This window comes from Maniola hyperantus, chromosome 19, assembly GCF_902806685.2.
Source record: "Maniola hyperantus chromosome 19, iAphHyp1.2, whole genome shotgun sequence".
Classification (NCBI taxonomy): domain Eukaryota; kingdom Metazoa; phylum Arthropoda; class Insecta; order Lepidoptera; family Nymphalidae; genus Maniola; species Maniola hyperantus.
The window spans coordinates 9,812,764-9,838,848 of NC_048554.1; the positions used below are offsets into that span (position 1 = coordinate 9,812,764).

The 26,085-nt window shown below is 38.3% G+C and overlaps 2 protein-coding genes across 4 annotated transcripts in view; one reads left to right on the forward strand and one right to left on the reverse strand.

Annotated features, from left to right (window-relative positions):
• Positions 1-24,647, forward strand: LOC117991085 (brefeldin A-inhibited guanine nucleotide-exchange protein 3). The gene is made up of 24 exons (XM_034978628.2): positions 1-235; positions 850-980; positions 1,709-1,828; positions 2,525-2,702; positions 3,487-3,616; positions 4,220-4,399; positions 5,095-5,193; positions 5,831-6,058; positions 6,712-6,948; positions 7,531-7,583; positions 8,349-8,520; positions 8,758-8,872; positions 9,578-9,745; positions 10,419-10,590; positions 13,722-13,845; positions 15,018-15,195; positions 15,976-16,117; positions 17,632-17,842; positions 18,806-18,899; positions 19,576-19,728; positions 20,424-20,633; positions 21,197-21,370; positions 21,458-24,055; positions 24,339-24,647. The coding sequence occupies exons 1-24, from the start codon at positions 142-144 to the stop codon at positions 24,549-24,551; spliced, it is 6,174 nt and encodes a 2,057-aa protein (XP_034834519.1). The 5' UTR covers positions 1-141; the 3' UTR covers positions 24,552-24,647.
• Positions 24,641-26,085, reverse strand: part of Reck (Reversion-inducing-cysteine-rich protein with kazal motifs) — a 48,535-nt gene continuing 47,090 nt past the window's right edge. For all 3 annotated transcript variants that reach the window (XM_069505142.1, XM_069505139.1, XM_069505140.1), the window contains exon 18: positions 24,641-25,740. In XM_069505142.1, the coding sequence (XP_069361243.1) occupies positions 25,051-25,740 (690 nt within the window). In that variant the 3' untranslated portion in view covers positions 24,641-25,050. The remainder of the gene's footprint in view (positions 25,741-26,085) is intronic.

The window sequence follows — 26,085 nt, forward strand, 5'->3', positions numbered from 1 at the left end:
ACCACCCACTCACCGTAGTATCTATTACGCAGTTTATCGCACGAATACCCATATTATTGTTACTTTTTCTGGACTCCTGGTAAAATAAATTGGTGTTTAAGTTTCTAAAGGGGTTGAGTATCCATAAAATGTTTTGGATTAATGAGTGATATGGAAGAACTTTTGCAAGATATCTTCAGGGAAGCTACAGGACCAAAGTTAATCTCTCTCAAAAAATCATGTCAGGATGCCTTAGGTAATTTTTTAAATTAGTATTCAAAACTATAGCAGCAATAATATTATCTTTAGCAATATATTATGTTTTATTTAGTTAACTTAGAAGCAGATTGACCAAACATGCTATTCTCTAAAGGCAAACTCACAAAGCCTCGCTCTCGATGCTATCGCAGCGTTGAAATTGTAACGAAATATTACAATAGAACGAGTATTTTTTTTTTTTTTTTAGGAATAGAACCTATAGAACTTAAAGATGTGTAACATTTGACATTTAGAACTTATGACGTCAAAATATATGCTATTTAATTTAGTGGTAGGTCCCGTAGTGATTATAATATACTCTTTGGTAGGTTCTATCTGGTAGATCATGGGTAGATCTGATGAAGATCTTTGGAGATTGGACACATCATGGGATGGGACTTTACAACTACAATAATTAGGGAACTCTCCAAATAGGGAACAATTCAATCGCCACATTTTTTTAAATTGAATGCGAAGCGAGCTAACTTGAAAGAAGTAGGCAGTTTCATTAAACCCATAGCTACACCCCTGATCGGCTTCTAAGGATAATATGGCTAGTGATCTGTCAGGTCAGGAATGTTTCAATCTCATGTTTTACGTCCTGGATTCCAGAGGTGTTATGTACGCAAGAAAGCAGCCGGCGGGCGTCGTTCGAGCTCCGGCGCACGTGCTTGCTGCCGCTGCAGATCGCGCTCGAGAGCAAACGCCCGCGCCTAGTCGCCTTCGCTCTCCAGGGGTTTCATGTGAGAATTGAGGGGCCCTGAGGCCCCATTTCCTCGGGCGAAAGAAACGCAACGAGTCTGACCGGCAGCCTGTAAAGATTGGTCTATAAGAATTGTATCGAATTTGGTGGCACGGCGCGACTATCGCCGCGATTCTCTCGTACGTGGAGATGGCGCCTTAAGAGTTGATCCAGGATCTCGCCCAGTGTTGCCAGATGTCATGATTTTTAGCCCAAAATTAAATGTACCTACTGCGCGGGACAGGCCAAGCCCCACTTTTCGGGAATTACTCGACGGTAAACCAGACAGCTATTGTTGTGATGACGATGTAGTGATGAAGTGAAGGCACTGCCGTGGTTTAAAACCTTTTAAACTATTTTGAATCTTGAAATCTCGATATAAGGATTGGAAATATATAATAAATGAATACAAAATACAGTACGTGGCAGAAAGTAATGTCCATCGACCTTTAGAAGGAGATCGCAGATTTGTAGAGCACTGTCTCTGTCGTTGAGACCGACAAAACGTTATGTTGGTATGAGTGACCGAGACAACGCTCTACAAAGCCAAAATGTCATTCTAATGGCCGATGTATATTACTTTCTGCCACGTACTGTACTTATTACAAATCCTTACTAACCATAGTTAGTAGTTACTTTACAGAGTAAATATAAGAACTACTTACTGTTAAAGGTAAATGTAGGCACAAATTATTACTTGCATGATGATCAGTATATCCTTTTTTCTAGAAAATACTCCGAGATGATCGTTTTCACCGAGGCATCGAACCTGAAGATGATTCGCTCTGGATGCCATCCCAGCTGCTGTGCGCCACCACGTCTGTCATGTACCATTTGCCCGACACTCAGGTAAAATATCCCTAACGGGTTTTTTCGTACTATGTATTATTATTATGCTAACATTGGAATAATTTATTCGAGTAGGTAGGTAGGTACTTACGCGGTGTACTTATGTGATGTAATAATAATTAATTAAGTATAATTAGGTGTCTTACAAGACCATCTATGAAGTCATAGGCATATGTATGAAGTACACCAAAATCATGGCGGCTGTCGAAGTCCAAATTGGAATAATTATATTCCCCAATTCCCACGTATAGAGATTATAATAGCGTGTCTGTAAAAAAAAATATACAGTTTACCTATATAAAATTTTAGAAAGTTTGCTACTGTCTCTATGTATGCCCTCAGCTGGACATACAGAATTCTACATTCAAGTCTTGTGATGCTGGTGTACCCTGCAACTCGAGACATCTGTCCACGAAAAATGTTAAATTGCATTGAAATATGAAAGAGAGAGTCTTTCATCACTCATCAGTTTTGTAGGTATATTGTGGCTAATTCCGTTGTACACAATCTCTTAACTAAACTAAAATGGCACGTCTAAATCTATTGCTATCCCTTTCATAGTTTTGCTTGCGGAAAGGGATAGCACTAGATTTAGACCTGTTAATTTAGTTTAGTTTAGAGATCGTGTACAAGAGAATCGGCCCCATTGTCACAGAACTATTCCAGATTAAAAACAGACCATGTTACTTGGTGCAGGTGCAAATATTCCGCATGTACCTGTCGATGGCGCTGTCCCCGCGGCGCACGCTCAACGGGCGGCTGTGCGTGTGGGCGTGCGGCCGCTGCGGCGAGGTGGCGGGCGCGGCGCCGCACGTCGCGGCCGCTGCGAGGGCCGCTGCTGCCCAGATGCTCAGAGCTTACTGTGCTCAGTTAGGTAAGTTGATACTCTGAATCTGAACTATCTCTGTCATTTTCACCTGTTAATGAATCAAACTCAAACCATTTATTCAAAACTAGAGGATAGCCGGTGTATGCTACTACACTGGAAAAAATATTGTCTAATGCATTTTAGTGGTCCAAAACCATCTTCACCTTTCTAATGAACCTGGTTTTGGACATCGGTTGGATGGTCTCTAAATCTCTAATAGAAGGGAAACATTTTTTGTGCTAGTAGAGTATTGTATTATAACAAAATCCCGCAATCTATTTTGGACTTGCCTTTACGTGCTGGCAAATCGATCCTGTCCTAATTTAAATAGTCATAAATATAATAGTTATAGATTTTTTTACTAACAAATAGGTTTAAGTTTCGTGTAATTACTAACACCAATATTAATAATTACTAACAATTAGGTTTAAGTTTCGTGTAATTACTAACACCAATATGATCCTTGTTGGGCGAAATAATTTTTTTTTTATTATTATTATTTTTACACAAGTTTAAAAAATCTATTAAAAGTATGCTCCTTAAAAAGCATTTTACACAATCAAAGAATATGTAAATGAAAGAGCGTGGATTTGACCTGCAGCTCGTTCCAGCAATGCGCGGGACTGCAATTACTTTTATGGCATATTATTGTAAATCAAATCTTTGAAATGAGCAACCACCGAGTATCTTGCTGGTTCTTCTCGGTAGGAAAGGCATTCCGAATCATTGACGATTCAAAAGTACCTACTTGGAAAAGTTCAATTGCATAAAAAACATGTTTATTTTTCAGATGAAGAATGTCAAGAACTGCTATCAGAGGGTTCTCCTCTGGGTAGAAACCATATAGTAGCTGTGGGATGTTACAGCGAAGTCATACCTGTCATCCAATATTTATGCAGCAGGCTTTCTGAAACACAGTTGTAAGTATCAGCTTGACGTCTCAAGTCTGCAATCTCAATAGGGTCTTGGACGGTAGTAATAAAATCACGTGATTTTTTGTATAGCTGTAGTCTATGGGGCTAGAATTCATTAATAAAGAGAATAATTTAAATAAATCATGATTTCTATGATCATTTTTAAAATAAGTAATTAATTATTAACGTCACGCTGTACGTGAAAGCGAATAATGACGTCACATGGCGTAAACGACAAATATTTTTCAATTTTTAACATAAAAAATATTTATGTTAAAAAAATTGAGAATATTTTTTTAAATTATTCTTTTTAAAGAATTCTAGAATCCCCATAAACTACCGCTATACAAAAAATCACTTCATTTTATTACTACAGTCCAAGGCCCAGTTGCAGTGATATTTTTGGTATTTATTTTTGCTCCAACAATGCATTTTAGCAAATAACGATAGTGTCAGTCAATCAGAGGTTATTGCAATCTCACACTGTAGCTGTCAAACTACCGGAAACTCCAGATTACTATTCTTTTCTAACTTCTCTCCTACTAATTTATGAAACTCTTAGTACCTACCTACTTATTATTTGCACATAAAAAGTATGCCTTGTTTCAGGATACCGAAACAGAATCCATTAGCGTTATTCTTTTTGGACTGTCTCCTGACATTGATGTCAAGTCTTTCGGAGCGAGTAAGTGGAAACTTACACTTCACTACATTCTTATGGCAGAAGTTTTGTCCATCGCTCATATCGTTCTTGGGTACTCCAAGAGTTGATAAAAATATCAAATCTAGGTAAGCAAACATTCATCAAAAACCTTGTAGTTAATCGTCGTGTCAATGCATGTATTAATATACATGACAGACTACACAGTAGGTAACAATACTATACAAAATTATGTAATATTCCTTCGAGAAAGAGCCGGGAATTGGTCAACGAAACACAAATGTAAAAGTTTAAGATATTCATCCAAAATTGGCCTTCAAAATTCTGAAATAATACAAATTGGCTGTTAGGTACACACCAACTAATAACCAAATCATCAAATCTTTTAAATACCTACATTATTTGGAATCTACAAGTTTTTAAATACATTATTTGAGGTGGGGTGTTCGATTCTGGGCACACGCGCCTCTAACTTTTCAGAGCTATATGCGTTTTAAGTAAATATAAATAAATATCACTCGCTTTAACAGTGAGGAACACACATCGTGAGGAAACCTGCGTGCCTAAGAGTTCTCCATAATGTTCTCAAAGGAGTGTGAAGTCTACCAATCCGCACATGGCCAGCGTGGTAGACTATGGCCAAAACCCTTCTCTGTGAGAGGAGACCCGTGCTCTGTAGTGAGCCGGTCATGGGTTGATGATGATGATTTGGAATCTACTTTAGTATTTACCGCGATTCCCTTTTGTCATCTATCGACTGAAAACAGCAATAGATAAGTCAATGGTCCAATGCCTATTTTTGTTAATGTTATTGTTATTGCAGGGAGCATGACGGACACCTAGTAGACGATTCAGGCAGAGGATCTGGTGCATTAGTTTGTGCACCTAGTTTCAATAGCAAACAAGCCAAAGCTATTTACAGGTAAGTATTTAGCACGTGTACTTCCAGTGAACCACATGTGGCTCAGAAGTCAGAACATCTAATATTGGAATATACTTATACTACGCCTTTGAACTAGGTACCTAGAATGATACACGTGATTCACGGGAAGCCAATAACTTCTAAATTACGCCTAACTAACTATACGCCCCATAATTTTCTTGGGCAACTATCATAACAAGCAATAAAGCTGTAAAGATTATCATTGGGATAGCCAAGGATCGTGTTAACTGATTGATCTAATTCAGGTCCTGCACATAATTGCACTGCACATAATGAGCAGTGGTAGCCTAGTGGTTAGGACGTCCGCCTTCTAATCGGAGGTCGGGGGTTCGATCCCGGGCACGCACCTCTAACTTTTCGGAGTTATGTGCGTTTTAATTAATTAAATATCACTTGCTTTAACGGTGAAGGAAAACATCGTGAGGAAACCTGCATGCCTGAGAGTACTCCATAATGTTCTCAAAAGTGTTTGAAGTCTACCAATTCGCACATAGCCAGCGTGGTAGACTATGGCCAAAACCCTTCTCACTCTGAAAGGAGACCCGTGCTCTGTAGTGAGCCGGTGATGGGTTGATCATGATGATGATGACATAATTAATCATTTTCCTATATGTAGCATTGGCAATCAACTCGTCCGTCTCGTTGGTTCAACTTCAAACTTGAGACCAGTTCTGGAAGCATTGTACCACCGAATGCTACTGTACCCACCGGTACAACATCGCGTCGAACCATTGCGAAGTGTTCGAGAACTCTTGCACAATCCAAAGAGGCTGTGCCAACTTGTGCTCATGAAGAAGACTGATCATCCAGAACGGCATAGCGATGATATGGCTATTGTAAGACTGTGAGTATATAACCACTATTTGAATTGTTTTTTTTAAATATTTGAACCTACATTTTCCATTATTGTTGCAAAAAAAAATTGTGTGTAGAATTATTTCTGTATTTTCTTTGGGTATTTTCTTTTATTGTGTATTGGGTAGACTCCAATTTTTTTATTACTTTATTATAAAGTAGGATAAAAATAATGACGTAAACTGAAAAAACTAATTAAATCTATCAAATAACAAAAAAATTATAAGCATTTAAATATTTCTGATTAGACAGAGATAGCGATATAGCATTTTGACGTCACACCTTATTAATGCCATAGTAGCTTCGTGGGGTTTCATACAAATTTTCGTTTTGCGAGAAAGGGATAGAAGACCCTCCCACTCCAAAATTAAAATGCCTGTAACTTTGTTGGATTTTAATATTTTTTTCACTTCGTCTCGTATTTTTACTTCGTCCGCGTGGACTACACAAATTTCAAACCCCTCTTTCACCCTCTTAGAGGTTGAATTTTCAAAAATCCTTTCTTAGGGGATGCCTACGTCATAATAGCTATCTGCATGCCAAATTTCAGCCCGATCCGTCCAGTAGTTTGAGCTGTGCGTTGATAGATCGGTCAGTCAATCAGTCACCGTTTCCTTTTATAGATTTAGATTTATTTTACAGAATAATGGATGGAATTGAAGACTGTGGCCGAAGTGGTAACCCTGAAGTAGTTGCAGCGGCTGTCGAATGTGTGTTCTCTCTCCTCGATGCTCTGGAGAAACTTTGTTCTGGATCTGTGGAATACCTGCCGCTGGATACCGGCACCCTCATTCTGAATCACTGGCCCAAACTCCAAGACGCCGATTATAGTGGACCTTTGACTTATCAGACACTGGCGAGATTACCTAGCCCATATCGGTAAGAATAATATTCTCAAAGGTGTGTGAAGTCTACCATTCCGCACATGGCCAGCGTGGTAGACTATGGCCAAAACCCTTCTCACTCTGAGAGGAGATCCGTGCTCTGTAGTGAGCCGGTGATGGGTTGTTCATGATGATGATGATCGGTAAGAATTGATATTTTTCCTGACTTTCATATATGAACCCACCTATGAAACACGGCGTGAGCCATGATAGCCTAGTGGTTAAGATGTACGCCTTCTATTCGGGAGGTCAAGTGTTCGATCCCGGGCACGCACCTCTAACTCTACGGAGTCATGTGCGTTTGCGCAATTTGAAAGGAAAACATCGTGAGGAATCCTTCACGCCAAGCTTAGGCAGTTGCTTAGCATAAAAGTCGGCCCACGCCCGTTCGGTACCCTCATTCCGCACATTGTCTTGATTACGTGACTTTTGAGTCCACCAATCACAAAGCATTCTCCCCATGTCCCCCGCCAACATTTTACGATTTTGTTTTCGTGCAAAACCTTGTATATATGCATACTCTTGAGGTTGAATTATCTGTGAGCAAAACTAAACATAATATTTTTCATTGTTGCAGAGATGTGGTTGCTGTTCTACAAAGTAACGAATCTAAGGACCATGATTCTTCTGGTGAGTTGAACTGATCGTCTACTATCTTCCTTAATCAGATGAACGAGAAAATATTGAAATTTAAATATTTTGTATTAGAGGTAGGTACTTAACAAATTAATTTATCATCATCATCATTATGCACACTGATGTTCTTACACTACAGTATTTGATTTCTTGATTTTTCCACTTATGTATACTTTGTCCTTTTGAAAATCTGTCCTTTTGAGAATTTGTTCTTATGAGAATCTATCTTTTTGAGAATATGTCCTTAGGAAATAAAGGAAAAAACTACCTTCAACGATATATACCTAATATAAAAAGTCAAATATTTAGTTTTTTTATTCCATTACAACTTGGCCTTTGACTGCAATCTCATCTGGTGGTAAGTGATGATGCAGTTTAAGATGGTAGCGGACAAACTCGGAAGGGGTGTGGCAGTTTTATTACATTTATACCCCTTATCGATTTCTACATGGCATCATACCGGAACGCTAATTCGCTTGGCGGCCTGGCTTTGCCTGTAGGGTGGAAACTAGCCAAGCCGTAGCCTCCCACCAGACCAGACCAGCGAATATTTAGAAATTATTACATCCCAAATTGCACCTGCCGGGAATCGAACCCGGAATTACTTCTAGATCACCAAAAGTGATGGTACACTCTTCAAAATAGTGCTTCCCTGTCCACTTTTACTCTCTTTTTCTCTTTACTGTAAATGTTTTTGGTACAAATAAAAAAACATGATTGCAAAGAAATACGATATTTCGATGTTCAATGTTCCACCAGATACCTCAGGCCCAGAAAATGTAAGCTCAGGCAGCGAGGCCGAAGCCGATTCGGATGCAGACAACGTGTTCCTCCCTTCCAGAGCAAACAATCCTGAATCACCCAAAAACGCACAAAAGGAGCCGTTCACTGACAAAACTAAAGCTGTCCCGAAAACATTGAATCTTGGAAGGTACTTACATTTTATAGTAATCTTTATTGCACACACATACATACATAAATATACAGAAAAACAATACAAGAAACTATAAAACAGGGTGCAAAGGCGGCCTTATTGCTAAAGCAATCTCTCACAGGCAACTTTTTGGTGAAACAATTTGGTGAATGGATTAAATTGGCTAGAGCATGGGGCGGATGGTGCAAGAAAAGTGAAGAAGAAATAACAAAAAACCTTCGTTTTTGATTTCAGATGTACTGTAACAGAATGCAATGTGGATTTGGAAAGACATAATGCTAGACAATTTGTTAAAACTCTGCAGAACTCCTTACTGCCTAAGTTGATAAACCTGAGAACTTGTATTGAAGTAAGTAACTCGAATAAACTTTTTAATGTGGTAGTAGATAGCGGATTTGAAGAGCATTGTTTCTGTCGTTGACATCGACATATAGATATGAGTGACAAAGACAACGCTCTACAAAGCCGAAATGTCATTCTAAATGCCGATGTACATTATTTTCTGCCGCGTACTGTACTAGTTTAACTTTTAAGTAAACTAAGGAAGACTAGACTTTTTTTTTTATTTATTTTTTAAGGAAGACTAGTATGTTGTACTATGTTTTGTGTGTTGTTTCGGATTGACTATGCTACGTAGACCCTACTGGCCGCTACAGCGTCACCGGGGGGGATGACGAGCGCGAAGCTCCGCCTGGGGGTGAGCCCTAGGGCTCGAAGAAATAATTTGAGAGGTCGGGGGGCAACGTCCTCCTAAGGGCGCCTTCTGTGAGGCTCGGAACACGGCTTAGGATAACGTTAGGTTGGGTGGATTTGTTGGACTACTGGTTAGTCCGTATTCCATACGCCCCCGAGGCTGTGGCGTGAGTCCACGTCCGGGTGACGTTAGAAATCGGGGACCTCGTCTTTGCCGGCGAAGACGCTGTAATAAGGTTGAGTTGTGTAGCCCTATGAAATAAGGAGCATTCTCGGTCATGATTTGATCGTCGGGATCGTTAAGGACGTGCTTAGGGCGTCTTTTATCGGGTGTACTATGAAAACGCTATTCTATTTGTAGGTGGATGAAGCAATGCAAGACTTCGCATCGAAATGTTGTCAACATAACGCGTCGCAACCACCGGCCACTGCTTGCATCATGAACGCCGATGGCGTGTACTTGGCTACGTACGCTGCATTACTTCTCACTTTGAAACAGCGTCGCACCAGATATTATACAGATACTAATGTACGTAATTATTGTGTACAATATTCCGTTGTCGGAATCTCTGAAATAACAGGTCTAAATATATTGCTATCCCATTTGCGGGAAAGGATTACGCTAGATTTAAGGTCTCTAAATAGGGTCTCCGAAAATGGAATCCTTATAGGATCACATTGTTGTCTGTCTGTCTGTCAGTTAAGAAACCTACAGGGTACTTCCCGTTGACCTAGAATCATGAAATTAAGCAGGTACGTAGGTCTTGTAGCAGACATTCGGGGAAAAATCTGAAAAACGTGAATTTGTTGTTATATCACACAAAAAAAAATTGTGGTCATGAACTAATAATTAGTATTTACAATTTTCGAAGTAAGATAACTATATCAAGTGGGGTAGGTATCATATGAAAGGTCTTCACCTGTGCATTCTAAAACAGATTTTTATTTATTTTTATGCATCACAGTTTTGATTTATGCTAACACGTGGCAGGCGCGGGCCGTGCCACGTACGAGGCGCGGACGAGGCACCGATTAAAACATCACGGACATTTTATAATGAAGCAGTCTATGCTTCACCTTGCACGGACGCGGCATGGTGATGAACTGCTACGTGGCACGGCCCGTGCCTGCCATGTGTTAGCATAAATCATCCATAATTCGTTCTAAATTAAAATTCTATGTGTAAAAATTGTTTTTCACAGAAAATTCCGGTGCCACTAACAGAAGACGAATTTGTTGACGAAGTTCAGGGCAGCGGTGTTTTAGTATATTTATCCGCAACGTGGCTACGAGAGCTGTACCAACAAGTCCTGGCCTCTGATTTGTTGAAAGACGTCGCTACTGCTCACCATCCACTCATACATCTGTTGTCAGGTAACTAATTTATTGAACCAAGTCTCTTTAAAAAACCGGCCAAGTGCGAGTCAGGCTCGCGCAATGAGGGTTCCGTACTACAGTCGTATTTTTTCGACATTTTGCACGATAATTCAAAAACTATGATGCATATATATAAATAAAAATCTGTTTTAGAATGTACAGGCGAAGACCTTTCATATGATACCCCACTTAATATAGTCACTCACTTGGAAAGTTGAAAATACTAATTATTAGTTCATGATGGCAAGCTAAATAGTACTATATGCCACATCCCAAAGTTTACAGTGACGGACATAAAATATGGCATTGATAAACTGAAGGTAAATTGCGCAACTGGACCAGATAACTTACCAGCTGATGTTTTGAAAATGTGTAGTAAATATCTTAGTCTCCCTCTTTGTCATGTACTTAATTTAATCTTAAAGACTGGACAATATCCTTCTCAATGGAAGCTGACCCGAGTTACACCAATACCTAAAAAAACCGGTACGACGTCCGTAGAGGAATTTCGGCCCATAGCTATTTTCTCAACGCCTGCCAAGGTATTTGAAAGAATTGTGCATAGAGAGATAAGCCGGCAAATCAGTAATTTACTATGTGACGAACAGCATGGATTTAGGATTAAGAAGTCTGTCAACTCCAACTTATTAACAGCTACTGAATACATATCGTCCTGCCTAGATAGAGGCCATCAAGCAGATGCACTTTATTTTGATTACCGCAAAGCTTTTGATAGAGTTAATAACGATATTCTTCTAAAAAAACTCAGTGCTATTGGTCTTTCTCCTCAGCTCCTACATGTATTATCAGACTACCTCCGTGACCGTCAGCAATTCGTTCGATATGGCATATATGAGTCTAAACCATATCATACGCGATCCGGTGTAAGCCAGGGCTCTATCTTAGGACCTCTATTCTTCCTAATCATGATAAACGATCTTCCAGAATCTATAAAATATGCAAAATGCTTGCTATATGCAGATGACCTAAAACTTATATTCGAAATTACTTCTATCGAAGATTGTCTCAAGTTGCAATGCGATCTTACAGCTGTATATCACTGGAGTAAAGCGAACAAAATGGAGTTCAATCGTGACAAATGTTCAGTTATGACCTTTGGTAAAGTTCGGTATCCTTTGATACATGAATATAAAATGGATGGAATCCCTATTCCCAGAGTACAGAACATGAAAGACCTAGGTGTAATTTTTGATAAAAAATTGACCTTCCATGACCATATTAACACCGTAGCAGCTGACTCATTTCGAAGATTAGGATTTGTACTACGCAACTCTCGGGAGTTCCATAGTCCTTTGGTAATACGATTACTATATTACGCCTTAGTCCGAAGCAAGCTCGAAACAAGCACCTGTGTCTGGCATCCGTACGAGGCAAAGTACGGGCTTATATTAGAAAAAGTACAAAAGGCCTTCCTAAGATACCTGTATAAACGTTGTTATGGATATTATCCTTTCCTATACCCAACCAAATTTCTGTTAGGTTGCTTAGGTTTCAACTCCCTGGAGGTCAGACGCATTTGCGACCAACTCAAAATTATGTGTCAAATTTTGCGAGGAGATGTTAATGCTCCAGAACTTCATAACCAACTGTGTCGCATACGTGTCCCTGAATCCAACAGTAATCTTCGTCCACGAAAAAATAAACTTTTCGTGGTCCCACATCATCGCACTATTGCTAGATCTATGTCACCTATACCCCGTTCATTAGCATCATTCAACGCGCTTTTGGACAATAATGCTCAATGGGACCCATTTAATGATGGGTTTATAATACTGGTTCGGGAGTTACTGAAGTACGCTGAGAGCATTGCATGAATATGTCATTCAATGTTCTCAGCGTACATATTCAAAATTCTTTGATCTTTTATCGTTTTGTATTTTATGTCTTTTTTCTTGTACCTTTATTTGTATTTAAATTTATTATTAATCATCTAGTTAGTGTAAGTGGCACTGCCGTTCTAATTAGATATAAAATAAATAAAATAAAAATAAATAAATGACCACAATTTAATTTTTTTTGTGTGATCTAACCCTAAATTCACGGTTTTCAGATTTTTCCCCAAATGTCAGCTATAAGATCTACCTACCTGCCAAATTTCATGATTCTAGGTCAACGGGAAGTACCTTGTAGGTTTCTTGACAGACAGACAGACAACAAAGTGATCTTATAAGGGTTCCGTTTTTCCTTTTGAGGTACGGAACCCTAAAAAGAAGGGTTCGAAACTAGTCGGGCTAACGTCGACTAAACACGTGAGTAAAGCCGGGTGTGAGATATGTATAATGGAAATCACTCACGATAGTTTAAACGCTAAAATAATTTATTGTATCAACTGGGTTCGATTCCCGGGTCGGGACAAAAATAGGTACATTAGCCGGCAGGAAATATTGCACATCGAACTTTTGAGATAACGGTTTCGTAGAGCGCTGTCTCTGTCGTCGAGACCGACAAAACGACACACAACGACAAAACCAAAATCTGTTTCTAAAGTTCGATGTGCAAATATTTCCTCCCGGGTACTGTATTGGGTTTATCTGTTAAGAAATTCTCAGTACTAGACCGGAGTTAGGAAGTTGGCGTGGTGTCGCCCCCGCGCAGCACCTCGGAAAGTACCTAAAACAGTTTGTCTTGCGCCTGATCTTTCTCCGGTCGTGTCGGATTTCCGACCCAGCGGGCTATGAAAGTGCAGAATAGAGTGCAGCTGTATTTGTGCACACATTTGCGCACTATAATATCTACCGCGTAGTTGGCTAATCTCTATGGAGGTTGGCCGCGCCTTGGCCGAAATTCGGTCGGAAGGACACTTTTCAATAAATTGTTATTACCATACCGTACTAATGTTATAAATGCGAAAGTGTGTCGGTCTGTCTGTCTGTCTGTCTGTCTGCTAGCCTTTCACGGCCCACCCGTTCAACCGATTTTGACGAAATTTGGTACAGATATAGTATAGCTTGCATCCTGAGGAAGGACATAGGCTACTTTTTATCCCGAAAAATCAAATAGTTCGCACGGGATTTTTAGAAACCTAAATCCAAGCGGACGAAGTCGCAGGCATCTAGTTTAAAATAAGAGTTAAATTACAATGGGGGAACCTAATGTTACTTTTTCAGATTTGGGAGGACTAGACCAGAACCCAGTCATGTCAGACTGGCAAAAACTAAAAGAAGTCTCCATGATTTATAATAATACTAATGATTCGCCACAGTATACAGCCAGCTTACGTTGGGCTAGAAGGTAATACAAGTCTTCTTCTTCTTCCTTACCTTATCCCACGCTACGTGGGGTCGGCACAACATGTCTTCTTCTTCCACTCACTTCTGTCATTCGTCAACGTATTATCCACCCCTTTTTCACGCATATCGTCTTTCACGCAATCCATCCTTCTTTTCTTTGGTCGCCTCTCCTCTTTTTTCCTTCCACATGCATACTTAACATTCTTCTAGTGACCTTTCTTCCCTCCGCATTATATGCCCATACCATGCCAGCCTATTACCCCTCATCTTTTCTACCACTGGCGCTATTTTCAAACTTCCCCTTATATATTCATTCCTTATCTTATATATTTCCTTGTCACACCACACATCCATCTCAACATTCGCCTTTCATCCGTCCCTTTGTCCGCCCAACAATCTGAACCATACAATGTGACAGGTCTAAGGACTGTTTTATAAATTTTCCCCTTAAGTTTAAGGGGCATAATTGCGGGTCGCTTATAACACCTGAGACCTGTCGCCATTTCAGCCATCCCGCATTCAAGCTAATACTAGTATAGATATAATATTAGATTTTGGGAACATGAAACTAAAATTCATAATATTTTCACGGCTTATACAAACATTTATAAGTTATGCCATGGAACTAGGAACCAGCTTAAATTATAGTTGCGTCGATGTATCTGCGCAGAAATGTTTTTTTTATGATGCGACAATACTAAGCAATACAACTACTTTCAAAAGCCTGCCGGTCCACAATCCATACTAATATTATAAATACGAAAGTGTGTCTGTCTGTCTGTCTGTCTGCTAGCTTTTCACGGCCCAACAGTTCAACCGATTTTGATGAAATTCGGCACAGACTTAGCTTATATCCCGGGGAAGGACAAGGGCTACTTTTTATCTCGGAAAATTAAAGAGTTCCCACGGGATTTTTAAAAAACCTAAAACCACGCGGACGAAGTCGCGGGCATCATCTAGTTTTTGATATTTATTTAAATTATTTAGAAATTTCCTTGAAGTGTTGTGATGTTATGTATTTGAAATTTTGTAAATTAGGTGTTAGTCGAGCGACGAGTTCAATCTTCAAAGAGCTTAGTTCTGAAAAGATACCATGTTAGTCATGTAATGGCGACTGGTACACCCACTGGTACTGCATTAACAAGTTGTGTTAAAACATTGCTCTGGTTTCAGAATTTTAACATGTATTTGGGATTCAATGGTGACGGTGCTGAGTGTTCCGCTAACGGGGTACAGGAATAAGAAACACAAATTGCGTGGTATGATAACAACGAAAATCAACACTTTCGGGAAGAGGAAGCGCATTGCGTGGGAGGGATTGACTATACAGTGCTTAGAAGGGTTGCACAAGGTATCTAATTTAAACTGTTAACTCCTCTGAGATTTAAAAAACTATTACGCATAACTGAGTAGCTGGCAGGAAATATTGTACATCGATCTTTAGAAAGAGATAGCGGTTTCGTAGAGCGTTGTCTCTGTCGTTGAGACCGACAAAACGTCACATAAGTATGAGTGACAGGGACAACGCTCTACGAAGCCGAAATTTCATTCTAAAAGTCGATGTACAATGGCGCCGATTCTGTTGTCTTTCTCGAAACTAAATTTAGAGTATCTGCATCTTTTTCTTTTTAATATTGCTAAAAAAGGACAGACTGAATTATACATTTAAAGGCTCTAAATTTTAGTGCACGCTACAAATTTAAACAATAGGCTCGTGACTAAAGTCACGAGATTTGACAGCTCTAAATTAGATTTAAATCTGTGATTCTGAGCACAGCTAAATTTTAGAGTATTCGCATCCTCTTCTTACTAATGTAATATGAAAAGGAAAGATACAGTTTGACAGTTTTAAATTTAATTTAGAGCTGTCAAACCTCGTGACTTTAGCTGCTAGTCGCGAGCCTATTGTTTAAATTTGTAGTGTGCACTAAAATTTAGAGTCGTTAAATGTAAAACTCATGTTCCGTCCCTTTTTAGCAATATTAAAAAAAAAGCAGATACTCTAAATTTAGTTTAGAGAAAGTCAACAAAATCGGCGCCTATTGTCGAAATAAATAATTCATATTTCAAAACCTACTTAGAAAAACTGATAAATTAAACTAAATTAAAACATTTCATAATAACTTTTTAGGCAGCACGAATAAGCACAACTCTAAGTTTGCAGAATCGCTGCAGCAGTATACTAGCCCTGCTGGCCAATTCAGCAATCTCACAACCTGCTAACGGAAAAATTCTGTCTACGCACGCCTTGTCACTGGATATTTTAATTTCAGGTAGGTCCACACTCACAATCTTAACGCACACTTTCATTTACACTTTCCTTCACTCACTTTCACTATTCATCACTTTACTCACACCAGAATTTATTTCAAGCTAGTGGTAAGTATCACTTATATTCTATTACACTTAACACTCTACTTGCAACACTTAGTCCCATTTGATGTGATTCACATCATATGACTGGGCACTCAGTCAGTAAACAGCAAAATGCATATACATGATTAAAGTACCTAAGTGTTATTCAGTTAGAAGGAACCTATTTACAAAATACACTGTACTAAAATTACACAACCCATTGTCGGCTCACTACAAAGCACACCCTGACCTCCCAAATAGAAGGCGGACGTCTATCAATAGACTATCAATTTAAGGCTCCCACTGAAAATCAGCGCTGGAGGTTGCTGCAGCATGATGCTGACTGGGAGACCTATATTTGATCACATGTGACACTTTCTTTAGTATATTTTTACTTATAAGTTTAATTATGTAGATTAATTCAATTAGTTTTAAGGTTTATTGTAGTGTAGTAATCAAATAAAAAAGTTTTCTTTCTTTCTTCTTTCTATATCACGACTTTGTAGGTTATCACTGGATAGGAAAAATTACATAGTTATATCAAGTTGATACCACGATTTTTAAGTAATTTTTTTTTTGCTCTGAGTGATTTGATAATTACAAAGGATAATTACAGTAAAGAAATTACAAAGGAGTTATAACAATTTTTTTCATTCAATCAATGTATATCAGTAACAAGATGATGCCCCGCGACTCCGTCATCATAATTTAGGCTTTTAAGGATGCAAGCTATCTTTGTACGATACCTAGTATAACTTCGTCCTTCATCTTCCGTAACTTCGATAGCATAACTTCATCCATGTGGACTTAGGTTTTTAAGAATCCTATGGAAACTCTTTGATTTTCCGGGACAGAAGCCTATGTCCTTCTCCGGGATGCAGACTATCTCTCTACCTTTCGTCAAAATCGGTTAAACATATGGATATATATATAATACTAATATTAACATGCATAATATCAGCATGCTAACACAAAAAATTAAAAACTTTGAAATAAATTTATGGAAACACTACACCGCGTCGTTGCGCCTACCAAATTTGATGTGTTTTGCAATATACCGGTCGTAAATACGCTACAAGAAATTTTTCGAAATCCTAAATCTGATATGAGACCAGCCGCCCGATTGCGGGAAACCTGCATTATTACAATCTCAATTGTTCTGATTGGCTGAATTTGTGCGGTTCTTGTTGCAACAATGAATTGTAATTTGTAGCCAATAGTGAGCGAGCGTCAACCAATCAGAGGTGATTGCGATCGTGACATTGTAGCTGTCATTCTCCCGCAATCGCGCAGCAGGATTAAAGGGGCAATAAATCTATTCTGGGGAAAATATGAAGCACTACTAAATTGATAGTCTGATACATTATAGTATCTATTATAACATATCAGGTTTGGTAGGCGTAACGACGCGGTGGCTCTATTAATTCCGCAGGTGGCCTGGAGCTGGGGTCTAAAGCTCCAGAATGCTGGGAGCACATCTTCGCTGCGTGCCAGTATGTCTCCAGCTTTGAGCACTCGTTGTTCGGGCAGCAAGGAAACAATGCTACTCCTATTGTTACCATGCAAACTGGGAGAAACAAGACAATTTCCATACTCCAGGCTGATGAGAAGTTGGTACTCGATGAAAGAGATGATGAAACGTGGTAAGGCGCTTTCAAAATATTTAAGATAGGTACATTTAAAATCTTTTGACATTTTAATTTAAATAAATAAGAAAAATTGCAAATGAAAAATATCACCTAAACCACTAAAACGAGGCAAGGTACCCGGGGTGATTCGCTAACTCAGTGTCTAAGGGTAGCGACACACCTGCTGAACGTACGGCGCCGATAATTCTACGACTGCACTATCGGTCGTAGTATTCGCCCAATGGAAGGTACGGCGCTACACGGAACAGAATTCTGTTCCGTGCGGCGCTACACCGAACGCATCAGAAATTCAGTAGATGTGTCATAGGTAACTTAAAGAACATTGCGAGCGTATTGAACCGAACTTTCGGCAAGTGTGTCGCTACACTTACACTGTATGATAGTTGGTTCTACATTACTGCTTCACTGGGTGATATTAAAGTAAATTGTCATAGAAAACCTTCAATGGATTAAAAATAAATGTGTAATTTCTCGGTGGCTATTATTCAGCGTTGACACTGAGTTAGCGGATCGGTAGGCAGAACGCTGGCTGCTTTACCTTGTTGAATGGCCAGACTAATATGCTAACCGAGGTAACTACCCGCCCTCTGGTAAATCAGTACTCTTATTATAAATGCAAAAGTGTGTTTGTTTGTTAGTTTGTCCTTCAATCACGTCGCAACGGTGCAACGGATTGACGTGTTTTTGCATAGGTATAGATAAAGACCTGGAGAGTGACATAGACTACTTTTATCCCGGAAAATCAAAGAGTTTCCACGGGGTTTGAAAACCCTGATTCCACGCGGACGAAGTCGCGTGCATCAGCTAGTTAATAATAGTTTTGTACTTTCTTTTAATTAGTTACTTTTGAAAAGCCAAGATTGATCTTGACTTGAACAAGAAACCCTCCAAGAAGTCCAAATAGGCATTTGAATATTGGCAATAATGGAGCCAAGTTGGGTATGAATTTTGTTTCAGTGTCGATATCTTCAACGTCTTACAACCTGCGCTTGACAACAACCCAAATAATGACATGTCTGTGGCGAAAATTGTGGAAACTTGTAGACAGGAGGTAATTAATTTACATATCCAGTATGTCATAAGAATGTGATCGAGTATAGGATTAGATTAGGATAGAAGCGGTGATAGTCAAGCGGTTGACGTCGTAAGCTTCCCTTTCGGGAGGTCGCGAGTTGACCCCGGGCACGCAGCTGTATTTTTCGGTGTTTATGTGCTTTTTAAGCAACCTAAGGAAACCTGCATGCCTAAAATTTTTTCATAATGTTCTCAAATGGAAATGGTGTGTGCAGTCTGCTAATCTGTATTAGGTCAGCGTGGCAGACTATCGGCATGACGTATGGCCCTTCTCACTCTGAAAGGAGACCCGTGCCCAGTACAGTACGCGGCCGAAAGTAATGTACATCGGCCTTCAGAATGCGACAGAACGTGTAGAACGTTGTCCGTATCACTCATACCTATATGACGTATGTCAGTCTCAATGACAGAGACAGTGCTCTACATATTTGCTATCTCCTAAAGGTCGATGTACATTACTTTCGGCCGCGTACTGTAAGTATGCTGGCGATGGGTTGATCATGATGATGATGATGATTTTTAATTGAAGTCCAAAAAGCAAAACCCTTAAAACTTAACTATCTTATGTCATCCCCTTCGGATTTCTTTTAAGATTGCCCCAATAAAAATGTTATTCTAGTGGATATATTGGTTTTAGTTTTGTCTTTCTTCAGGCAGGTAACGTGATCTCAGGGTCAGGAGCAGCAAGAGTGTGCTGCGCCCTGTCTGCGGCTGCAGACGCTCTATTCACACGGCTTGCTGCCACAACCACTTTGCCAACTTTGCGGGCAGCACTACAGAGGCTTGTGGCCCATAACCATAGATTGGTAAGTTTTTATAGCACAGAAATAATGCGTGAGAGCTGTATGTAGCTGAACCTCTCCATTCATGTAAACCGTTATTTTTAAAGGACGAAAGCTACTACCACTACTACTACTACTACTACTACTACTACTACTACTACTACTACTACCACTACCTAAGTACCTACTACTACCTACCTAGCTACCTAGCTACTAGCACTACCATGTCTTTAAATTTTAGGTACAAGTAGGAATTTTCATAAAAAAGAATCCGCATTTTTTTGAAAATTTAGGGGACGAAAGTAAAGTTCTACTTGGGGATCTCACAATTAAAGAGAACGCCAGGTTGTAAATAGTGCCATTCTATTAAGAACTGCACATTAAAATGAATTATAGTTTACAATAAAATACCAAAAGCGATTAGAGAACTTACTCGAAATTTATTTCAATTAAGGCTTAAACGGTAGCTAATGGAAAGGCTTCACACAATAGGTTAATTTTTGAATTTTAAAAAATGGGTTAAATATTAAGTAGTTTTACTAATTTTGCGTGCCTGATTATAATATAAGGTGAAACATTTCTACTCGACAAAAAAATGTTTCTGCTAATAAAGAATCTTGAATCTATAGATTAAAAATAGCTTTCCTTCAAGATTGAATTACAGACTACCTTCAGCCATATTATAATAAATTTTTATCCATGTCCCAATTTTTCTGCAGCTATTTTCCTCATGGGAACAAGACGTAGCGAATAACAATGCGACCTGGTGGCGTCGTGGCAAGGCGGTCACGGGGGGAGGTACAGGGGGAGGGGAAGCGGCGCGGGCGTTGTGCCGAGCGGGCGACGTGGCGCTGAGGTGCCTTCGCGCTGCAAGACCTTTAGCTCATCGAATGGCCATATGGACTGTAGTTGGACCTCATTTCATGCAGGTAAGTCATTCAATTTTGACTTCTTTTGTTCTTTATATAATCTTCAGCATTTCTATTATTATTATAATATAAGATATATTGATGGCATCCGTTTGATTCCATTGGTTGATGACGTCAGTTGTTCGTAAACAATTGCTTGTATAGTATAGGCAACAACCATTTACACACAGGTGACGTCAAAATGACGTATGAGGCGCCATATTGTCAGGAAAGTTTCACAGGATACCTATTTAAATAATATTTTTTGTTTTCGTTTTTTTTTGCACTATAATGGAATGTAAAATATACATTTTCTATAGAGTCCTTAGACATCAGTGATTAACGAAGAACAGTTTATAAAAAAACTGTCAAATGCCCTATGCTTAAAGTGATAGGGTTCATTTCAGATTAATATTTAACATCCTCAACCGATTTAGTGCAATGAGAAATGCCGATTTACAACACCCACATTTTTGATTTTGTACGTCAAAGCTTTGTATTCAGTACCATTGTGTAACATAAAACAGCCACACCCCATTGTATGAATAATAAATAATTACTTATTTAGATATAAAATATTACAGGCTGCTTGCCATAAGGATATCCAAATATCAAGCTTGGCCATTCAATGTCTGCACGATTGTGCGACTGCATTACTGAACCAACAAGTTGAACTGCCTCACTTCCACTTCAATGAGGCTTTGCTGAAGCCTTTCGAGAACCTACTTTGCTTAGAACTATGTGATGATGACATACAGGTACCATATTTTATCTAATTCTTGAATGGACGTGATAGTTTAATATTTTTAAGAAGTTACAGAATTTTAATACTTACTCTTTTTCAGGAACAAATTATTTCCTGTATATGTGAATTTGTTGAAACGAATAGAATGGAAATAAGATCTGGATGGAGGCCGTTATTCAACACGCTCCGGGCAGCTAACAATTCAAGCCAATATTCAGCTATTCTTGAAATATTCAAAGTATTTTTAAATACAGATAACACTTTAGTATTTGCAAATGCGGCTCTTGACTGTATTTTGTGTCTCTTGAGCCACATCAAAGGATTACATTATGATGAAGTTCAAGCAACAGAAGTTAAACCCAAGAAAGTAACGACACCTCCCCAACCAAAGCCAAGTCTCAGCCTTAAATTTTCAAAAAACAGTAAATTTATACCTCTTAGTGAAGAAAAATCAGAGAAAGTTATCGTTGATATGTGTAGAGAGGCCTTATACCATTTAGAAAATTGTGCTGATATTTTAACAATGATGAATAATATGCCAAAGTGTCCTATTTTCAATACAGGGAATAGAATTAAAGGAGATTTACCATTATCAGTAGTTGATCCTATAATACCAAATGATTCTCTTGATGTGACCAAATACATCGTTAATGAAAACTGTGAAGAGGAACAAATCTCTTACAGAAAACTATCAACAAGCTTACCACCTATGAGTACTACAAACAATTGCTTGCTAAAATTTGATAAGCCCAGTAATATTTTTAAAGTATGGTACGTTCTAATTGAAGGATTAATATCGGCTACAGTTGTGTGTTCTAAGAAAAACCAACCTGCAGCTATGGAGACTTTATTCAAGTTATTAAAAAATATAGCTGATGTTCCAGGAACACATTTTGGGTTTCATTGTATCAATCATTTACTCCTGCCAACCGTTCAGAACTGGTTGAGGCAGATCAGTAATGTAAATACACATTGGGATAGCGTTATGCCGAATTTTAAACAATGCTGCGGGATGACTACAGATACTATCGTCGTGTATCTACATCAGTTGCAACAAATTAATGTTGAAAGAACCAATGACAAGGGTGAAGAATTGGAACCAATTGAAAGTTTGGAGGCGACATTTGCTCTGAAGCAAATAATGTTAATATTAGTGGAATGTATTGCTCAACCACAAGAACCGATCGCTAGATTAGGAGCTTCGTGTATAAGACATATAATTTTAACTTCAGGCCATCTTCTGACAGACAATCAATGGGAAATTATTTGTATAAGTCTACACAGAGCTTGCAATGCCAGTCTGAGCCCTTTGAAGCAATTAACTTATGCATTCAATGAGAATTCCAATAGCTTTTATGGAGATTTGGCTATTGTTAAAGTAGCTGCAAGACGAGATTGTTCTGTAAATGATAATGTTAGATTACACGCTATGGCTCAACAAGTATTCTTAACGGAACAAATGAGAGTAGATACAAAACAAACTGGTAAAAACACCAACCAAAACTTAATTGATGATCGAAGTTACATATTTCTAATTTACCTGCAAGAATCTGTTAACTCTCATAACCCTGACTTGTTTACAGTTAGAATTCCTAACAGAGGATTGGTTGTTGGGCTCCTAGCTCATCAAATATTGGTTCAAATTATTGCAACAGTACTCATTCAAGCCTCGTCGGATGTATTTTATGGTATAAATAGTATTTTGCTAGAAGGTTTTAAGAGTGGCACAAATATTTGTAATTTTAAGTTTTTCCTAAATAAGTCTAACATTAATCTTTTACTAATGAGTCTAGAATTATCATATACCCGGGCGATGCAGTTCGATGCGAGACCGGGACTTAAGTTTCTCGTACAAAAAGTATCAAATTTAGACCACGCCTCAAATTTATACAAACAAACGTCTTCCTCTTGGCTCATTAAAACTATAGCCTTGACTGAAATATTTTTCAGTGGCGTAAAAAAATTCAAATTGAGATCAACTGATGTTTCAATAATATTGAACAACTATAAGACAACACTAAACATGACGTTAGAGTACGATCAATTTGTTATGAAAATATTCGACTTGAAAGCGACTTGGGAACTGTTATGTTGTAATTATGTAAAACATCTCATAAGTGTTTCTGACTTTGATAATTGTGATAATAATAAGGATCGAATCTCATGTAGCTCTGTAGAAACAGATTCTTCATCTAATAATTATGAACACTATTTTTCACAAGAAACAACCGACCCAGATAAACATACTACAGAAGATATGGAACCCACCGAAAATGTTTGCGAATCTGAAGAGATTGAAACTGAAAAACCAAAACCTTTTACTTTTGCTGACTTCAAAGCAAACTCTATTAATGAAGACAACGCTACTGAAACGTTCAAGTCATCAAACGAAAATTTAAAAGCTGTAAATGACACTAGTAGCTCAGAGGAATCTGAAAATAAAATCCAAAAGGACTCCGATGACTACGAAGAAGTAAAACATAGCGCCCGCAAATCAGGTGACTATCCTCAAAGTAAACGAAGTCCAATTAAAATGAAACAACGTTCTGCATCTGAAAATAATGATAATGCACGAAAAGTTAACATCACAATATGTGATGGACCTGCATATGACAAGAACAAACACGTGGAACCATTGATCCCACCACAGCCAGTTCCACCAGAAATAGAGCAGCAAAGAACACTCAGTATTAATAAGGTAAAATTTAAACATTGTGTTTAGGCCATAGCTTTGATCAATAAATCTATACCTACAAATATTATAAAAAGGTAAAGTTTGTAAGTTTGTTTATAGGGGGTAATTTCTGGGACTACTGAACTGATTTTGAAAATTCTTAAAGCTACTTTATTCCTCAGTAACATATTATGCTATATTTTATTTCAAAAAAAAATTGAGGTATGAAAATTGTGTGGCTACCAGTGCGAAGCTAGTCCACCAGATCGCTAGTCGTTAAATAAATTACTTTTTATTTTTGTTTCAGGATATGGAAGTGCAAAGAAATTGTTTCCAGAACATTTTGATGGCGTACCTTGAACTCGTTTTAACATTCCCTTTGGAACGGTTTCATGTAATATATCCAGTGTTGCAGACAGGATTCATGCAATTAGCTAAAACGGTTACTGACCCTCAACTTCTCGATAGAATCAACATATTTTTCGATAAAAAAGACTTAACTGAATTTAGATATAAGTAATCAATTAATAGTGATAAAGGAACAATCATATTCTTCTTAACATTACCTATATTCTTCAATCTTTGTTGTGCGTAAATAAAACGACTATATCATGAACCGAATATTATTTTAATCCAGTTATACGCACATAAATATATTTTTCTCGTAATAAGTATATCGAAATATATCAACAAAACAACAAAAATAACTTTCACATATTTGGTATAAGGACTACTCCATAAATTGTCTTTTGTAAAATAGATAAAAATGCTTATTTCAGTCTATCAGATGTACTGTTAATGTTTAAAATATGCAAATACGTACATAAAGCTTTGTTTAATGGCACATTTAACTTACAATATTTATCAAATTTCTACAACATCGACCGTGCCCTCGGTAAAGCAGACCAAAGCATTTTATAATCTCAAAATAACACTAACATATTTGGTGTTTAACATTTCGTATGTACAATATCTATTTACAAATCAGTTATTTTACACAATAAACAGTCGTTAACATTTCACCTTACAACAAAAATGTGGAGATATGATAACAGTATTAGAGAAATCGATAAACTTACACTAGACGCACTTTGCGTCGAAATCGATAAACTTACACTTGGTTGTTCATACTTATCCGACCCACCTTGCGTCGGATAAGTATGAACAACCAAGGCATAGGATAGAGCACTTAAACCTAAATCACTGGTAATTAAAGCACTTTCTCGGTTGATGAGATCCGCCAATCTCTCAGCCTCCAAAATGCAAACATTTAACTGTAACTCTGTCGGATTTTTTAAAATCGACTCAACTGTAACAAATATTTCCATTTCAATGGTGAGATATCCTCTCAGAGCGCACTGGGCTACTTTTACATGTCTATCAAGAGCAGATAGGACATTGTGTAAGTTTATAACGCTTGCCGATATGTTAGTGCCATATAATGCCCTGTCTATTTGCTTTTTAGAATAAAGGATTCTTAGAGCTCCACCACATTTAGGGCAACACGCTCCAGGAGCTGTGAATCCTAGACAATTTTGCATCTTGAGTGGAGGACAGACGATTCTGTCGATTTGGCACTTGGGTTCCATACGGTCCGAGACGGGGCCAACAGCGAAGCAAAGTCCTATGTAGTCGACACTCACATACTCCGCCCAAGCAGCGCACTCTGAGATATATCCGATACCATTGACTCCGCACACATTGCCCTTCTGAAAACAAAACGTATTTAAGTTTTTGAAGCTTTTGATAAGTAGTTATTATGTTTAGTCGTGATAAAAAATCTCAACTGAATTCCGAAAAGTCGGTGGTTCAAACCCCACCCACTATTGTCGTACCTACTCCTAGCACAAGCTTGACGCTTAGCAGGTATAGTATATTATCTATGACGCTTAGTTAGAAGGAAAAGAAGAATATTAGTCATGATACACATGGCTAATATATTATTTTTAATCCCCACATTCAAGGAAAAATAGACTGTCCAAATATTTGGACTGAACTTCATTTGTATTTTAGGACAATTTTGTTCAGTGTTTCAGAAAAGTTTCACTAAAATT